At 43.6% G+C, this 6,604-nt stretch overlaps 1 protein-coding gene across 1 annotated transcript; it reads right to left on the bottom strand.

The window, feature by feature from the left end:
• Positions 1–538: 538 nt before the first annotated feature.
• On the bottom strand, positions 539–1,654 carry b3galt4 (UDP-Gal:betaGlcNAc beta 1,3-galactosyltransferase, polypeptide 4). The gene has a single exon (XM_031753807.2). The coding sequence runs from the start codon at positions 1,652–1,654 to the stop codon at positions 539–541; it is 1,116 nt and encodes a 371-aa protein (XP_031609667.2).
• Between the last annotated feature and the right edge of the window lie 4,950 nt (positions 1,655–6,604).

The raw sequence follows: 6,604 nt of genomic DNA, 5'->3' as shown, positions 1-6,604 counted from the left end.
AAATCTACTCTAGTCATTATTGGTGATTCTAAAACTTCATTATTACTCACCTGTGTAATAAGCCTGTGATTTTATATCAGTCCTATTTTTTGTGAACATGCATTTGAAATATTATACTTGGCCTAGACCACAGGCTTGCGCCTGTGTTGAAAGTAGCAGCCTATAATCATTAGACTTAGTTATCTAAACAATGTTGTTTTAATATGCAGTTGCTGCTGTGCGTCCTCACTGTAAAGCATCAGCATGCTAAACTTTGCTCTGCATCTACAGTTTGTGTCAGTGTAATAATGTGGGAGGCAGGAGACGCCCCTATACTACAGCTGATCCTGACAGCTCCCTGTACTACCAGCTGATCTTCCCTTTTCAGCAAAATAAGATACATAAGTACATTGAGGTGTTTAAAAAAATAAAGCTTTCAAATTAAACAAAGTAGCGTTTTCGTAGTGCACGTGTAGCTTCACAGCCTAAAGAGCACTTGTGCTGTTCACAGTATTGAAGCGAGGCACAGCCTCCAAATAAATCCGAGTTTGCTTAACCATCACAATCCTTGCTCCAACCCCAGAGCTGTGCCCAGCATCGCCCGGACTTTGCAAATCCCCAAAGAAGCACGCACATTCAACCAGGAGCAGGGAGGTGGTGAATGCACATCAGCCCAATAGTGCAGCATGTCTCTGGGTGGGATGTGGTGGATGGACACCATGGCCTGATAGCAGCAGCGTCCGTACGGCACACTTGGTCCACCGGAGAAGAGAGGGCAGTGTGAGGGCATCACTCCAGCTGCCCGGGCACACAAGCCTACAAACACATCCTCGGGCGGAAGAGGTGTGGATAAAGGTGATGCAGAGGCTGCCAGGGAAATTTTGAGCAATGCAGACCGGGACAGTACATAGGCTGTGCCACTGCAATAGTCTGGAAAGACAGAAGGAGGGTAGGCTCCTGAGGGGAGGTAGTGCTTGCTGTCCGGGTCCCGGTCCGGAGCCACATGGAGATGCACCCTGCCAAGGTACAAGTCTCCTTGTTCATAGGGGTTGCGGCTCTTATTCAGAAAGTGTAGGAGAGCACTGGGATTGAACAGGACATCATCATCCACTTTGGCCATGAAGTGAGCCTGAGGGCAGAACCTCCGGGTCCAGCCCAGCATGGACAGAGTCTTCAGGGTGAGGTTGGAGTACGTGTCCAAAAAACGTCCCTGAACCAGGTCTCCCTTCTCCCGAGCCTCTTCTATCAGCAGCTTAGCCAGTCCGGGGTCAGACGCCACGCCGACCATGAAGAGGGCCATGACCCGCAGACCTCTCACCTCCACCTCCCCTCCCCAAGTGTCCCTGATGGCTTGGCGGGCCCTCTGATTGGCAGGAGCCGAAGTAACCATCATGATGAGGTAAGGCTTGGCACGTTGGCACACAAGTGGGCTAGGCATGAGCAAAAATTCCTCCGATCTGGTAGGAGGGACGCTTTGCGGTGGGATGATCCCGATGTGCGGCTCCACCACCTTGTTCATTCCCATGGAGGTGACCCATGACTCAATGAAGTCCACGAAAAGCAGAGCCGAAAGTGCTGAGCACGCTATCACCGCGCATAGAAAAGGCAGAATCCCAGGCTTGCTACCCCTCTTTCCTACCCGGGTCTTACATACCCATAATGCGCGTCCGATCATGACCAACCTCTGCTGAAGACCGCTGTGGCCGCCACAATCCCCCCTTTTAATCCTTGGCTGTCCCTCGTCTTCACAGCTAGAGGTATCTCGTTGTCATTGCGTCTCTCTCTGTTTTGTTTTAACCTTCCGGCGTCCTTCGTTCCTCTTTCGGTCTCAGATACAGTAGCAGCAGCAGTAGACTGTGTCAGTGGGAGGATGCGCCAAGACAGCTTTTAGTTTTGTGTTAATGCTGCAGCTTGATTGGTTTTTGAGAAAGTAGGGTTTGCAGCTGCGCATATGAAACGGTCGATTCCCTCCGTTACCCTCTTTCTCGTGGCCCAGCTCTTATGAAGCGTTAATGATGAGGTAAAGGTCGAGCTATGTGCGATAAAGACCCGTTACTCCACCCATGTTTGTTGGTCAGACTTTCCGGGGCATAGCTGTTTCTGCTTTTTTGCTTTGAAGGTCGGTGGTGTTTAGGTCACAAAGCTACGTAGTCCTTTACAGCCAGATGGTCGTACAGGCTCTGAAATGACATCCAAAGACTGTAATCATAGCTTCTGATCCTATTATTTAGAATCAGTCAAAGATGTGAGTCTTGGCTGCAGTCTTTTTTCAATGAAGTGGCAAAACCCCAGCGTGCGATTTACAAACTAGAAAATCCAAAGTAGTGGAAAAATAAATGCAAATGCGCAATTTTCAGATATGAATCATATTTCCTTTGAATCAATGTGGAGCGGCGCTGCGTTTTGCTCTTCTGCAGTCGCTCCTGTCATACGGGATGGTGCAGGGTGACACCTGGTGGTGATGCTTGGTTGTTTCCTTCCTGTCCTTTTTTGAGAGTGTGTGTGTGTGTGTAAGCAAATTGCCTATCCCGTCTGATCACACGCTAAAAACTGCTCCTGGGGAAAAACTGAAGCAATCAAGTGGTATTTTATTTGTAGTTCTTTTCATTACAGTTAACCACCCAGAAACATCCTAGGTGTTAGACACCTTTATCATAATTATCATTTATCATGAATAATAAGCTTAAAGTTATCATTTATGAAATGATAAGTTTAAGCTGTGCTGACTCTGGGGTGTATTGAATAGAGAATCACATGAATAAAAATAAACTCACTGTCGCAACCGATACGAGAATTATAAACAAGCTAAAGGAAAGATAAAATGTACAGTAACAGGCTGTCCAATACCCTGCATGTATCAAGAGGAAAATCCCAGGGAAATCACCACAGTATGAACAGCTTGACATAGCCAATACAGATGTCTACTGGGAGCAATAATCTTCCATATAAGGAAGCTACTTCCTGCATGTTTTGCTCAGGCTACGTGTCTACAAGAAGGCAGTGTTGGGTTTTTGGGTTAAAGGTAGCAAGCATGCTTAACGTCAGGTGGCAGCAGGGTGACCATAAATATTCACAAGGACAAAAACTGAAAAAAATCCAGAAAGGCAAAAGGGAAATATAAACTAAAAGACCAGAGGGAGATGGTATACAGGATGTTAATGACAAAGACTGAGAGGTGCGGGACCAGAAGTGAAACACAGCAAGTGATAAAAACACAGGAAGTATCCGGAAGACAGGCATGCAGAGTAAAATGAAAACTTACAAAGAGCTAAGGGGAATACAGACCATGTCTGCTTTACCTCTGTGCAATAAGGGATTCATAAACCTTTACACATAACTTTGACAAGAGAGATATGCAGATCTGTAGTAATGCAAAGAGATAAAGCTGTTAAGTCATATCACCAGCTATGGGAAGTTATAGGAAAGATTGGTTGAAGTTAGGTTAAGGAAAGAGATCACAATCACTGAGCGTCAGTATGGTTTATGGCAGGAAAAAAAGCTAAAAAAAATGTGATGTTTGTTTTGAAAGTGTTAATGGAGAAGTACAGCGAAGGCCTTTGTGGACCTGGAGAAAGCTTATGACAGTCTGCCAAGATGGGAGAACTGTACTGTATAAGTCAGGAATGGCAGAGAAGTTTGTGCGGGTGGTGCAGGGCATGCATGAAATAGTGGCGGGGTGTGTGGTAGGGGTGAGAGATGGGTTTAAGATGATGGGATTATGTCTGGCATCGGCTTTGAGCCCCGATGGGATCCCAATACCTGGGATGAACCATCCAAACTAACACACAGTGCACAAGAGAGGTGAAGAAGAGCATGCAGAAAGGGTGGAGTGGGTGGAGACAAGTGTCAGGGGTCATTTGTAACAGACGAATAGCAGCAACACAGGAGGCAGAGCTAAAGATGCAAAGATGTTCATTGTTAGTGACCAAGAAGGAAATAAGTATTAAGAAATGAACAGCTTAGGCTGAGTGGTTTGTAGACGAAGTTGGGGAAGCAAGGTTGAGATGGTTTGGACCAGTGCAGAGGGAGGAAAGTGGATGCACTTGGGAAAAGATGTTGAATATGGAGCTGCCAGGCGGGAGGAAAAGAGGAAAACATCATAGAAGATTTGTGTAAGGAATCCATGCAGAGGGTTGGTGTGACAGAGGAGGATGCTGGGGATAGGGTGAGATGGAGGCAGATGATCCCTAGTGACCCCTACAGGGAGTAGCTGAAAGAGAAATAAGAAGTCAACAAAATAATGTGTGTGAATGTGTGTGTGTGAATGGGTGAATGACTAATATGAAGTCAACAAAATAAAAAGCTAATATGTGAAAGAATAATTATAAATGTTAAAAATTGCATTATGCACTGCAAGGTTGTAATATCAGAATAAAGTAAGAATGGTCAAAAAATGGGTTATTTCGGAATTTGTGTTCAGGAAACAAATATGGGCAAAGTGTGCTTCTTTTTTCTATTAGCACTTAACACACTGAACACCTTGATTAATCGCATGAGGCTGACCTTTATTCTAAAATGCAGTTAAATACAAATTGTAGTCCCATCCTTGCCACCATGTGTAAAAAGATAACTAAATTATATTTACAATGAACAATTACTAACGTGCATGCAGTATACAGTTCATCTGAGATAGACGGAATGAGATAACTGCAGAAGACTAATGCTCGGCGGCAGGGGAGGCCAACACACCGGAGCGCCATCAGTAATCACACCTCACCTGCATAAAAGGAATGAATTGGGTCCTGAGGTTGTTCTTGGTGTGTGTGGCTGACAGCTGAAAAGCTGCAGCCGAGTGTAAAAACAGCAACCGTAAATAAAGTGTGCTGAAAAGTGCGAGTATGTGATCGGGTCTGCCGTGTATCTTCTACATGTGCCATTTCTCAGAAAACACTGATATATAGGGTTATACACTCAATTCAATTAGGTACCTCTGTTCATGCTTAATCAGCCTATCACGTGATGCCAACTCAACACATTTAGGCAGGTAGACATAGCAGCACAGCCAGGCTGGCCTGGTGACATTCAAACCGAGCATCAGAATGGGGAAGAAAGCTGATTTAAGGGACTCGCAGCAAGAAGGTTCTGAGTTTGAATCCACAATCTGGCTGGGGCCTTTCTGTGTGGAGTTTATATGTTCACTCCGTATCTGCGTGGGTTCTCATGGAGCACTCTGGTTTCTGGCAGTCTGTACATGGTATACCCCGCTTCTCGCCCTATGTCAGCTGAGATGAGGTTCCAGTCCTTCTGCGACCCTGAATTGGATAAGTGTGAGAGAATGGATGGATGACTGTGGCATGGCTGCTGATGCCAGACATGCTGGCCTGAGTATTTCATAGACTGCTGATCAGATTACAGCCATTTCCAGAGTTTAAAGAGAATGAATGAAGCCAGCAGGAACTCACATAACCACCCATTACAAGACCTCCACAGTCACCAGATCTGAGCACCTCTGGGATATGGTGTAATGACAAATTCACATCATGGACATGCAGGTTAAAAATCTGTGTGATGCCTTCATTTGAATATGGACCAATATCGTTGAGTAATGTTTTCAGCACCTTGTTGAATCTATGCCATGAGGAATTAAGGCACCTCTAAAGGCAAAATTGGGTCCAAGGTACAAGGAAGGTGTAATAAAGTCTTGTGAGCATATAGCCCACATATTGCATGTATAACAGAGGTCATTAAAGATATGAATAAGTCTCTTTAATTTGTTAAATGCCCGTTAAAAAAAGAAGTGTGGTGTAACAAAACATGATGGTTTGATACTGTTTATTCACTGTAGACTGTGTTTAAAGTGGTGTGGAAAAAAATTTAAATAAATTAGATTTTCAGTCATTCACTTTCATGTGAAGAAATCTTGCCCAATGCCCATAACTTTATATAACTGGGTATGGTATATTTATGAGTACCATGTATTTTTTTTTTTTTACCATCATTATTGTTAGAAAAGCAAAGTTGCTTCAAAAGTGAGAATAAAAAAGGAAAATAGAAAGATTATGATAAAAAAAAATGTCTCAAATAATAATACAAATTCAGATGCTTGGTGTAGATTTGAAAACGAAATGAAAAGCGTTTCAGTGGGCAAGACATATGTTTCTCATTTTTTGGTGTGTGGCTTCACCTTTTATTATATTTGCATTTTACTTTATCTTTAGCCTTTTCATCTAAAGTGTTATGTAATATGGGCCTTTGTGCATGTGCAAACACATGTAATTAGCATTTTTAAACCCAAAACAGAGTTTGTACAGTTCTAATTCTACAATTATACTTTAACACAGTCTGAAGTCTCTTGGGCTTTCTCATAATTTAATTAAGTAATCTTCGAAATTAGTTCTCCAGGGCTCTTGAAGGACATTTCAATGCATTTTTTTGGATTGTGGCTGCTTTTTGTTCTGTTCTCTGTCAAGATTATCTCACACTGCTTCAGTGTTGAGGTCTGGGCTCTGGGGAGGCCAGTCACTGACTGATAGTGCTCCATTGTGGGTTTTTCCATCCAGGTTAATGCACTGGCAGTGTGTTTGGGATTATTGTCATGCTTAAAAATGAAGCTGTTTCTTGTCAGGTGCCTTCCAGATCATATTGTACGGCTGATGAAAATATGATGGTGCATTTCAATGTTCAT

Source organism: Oreochromis aureus, linkage group 20 (genome assembly GCF_013358895.1).
Source record: "Oreochromis aureus strain Israel breed Guangdong linkage group 20, ZZ_aureus, whole genome shotgun sequence".
NCBI lineage: Eukaryota > Metazoa > Chordata > Actinopteri > Cichliformes > Cichlidae > Oreochromis > Oreochromis aureus.
This window is presented reverse-complemented; position numbering and strand designations above follow the sequence as displayed.

Bases quoted from the DNA above. Each gene is read 5' to 3' on its own strand.
- b3galt4 (XM_031753807.2), bottom strand. From the start codon at position 1,654: ATGATCGGACGCGCATTATGGGTATGTAAGACCCGGGTAGGAAAGAGG.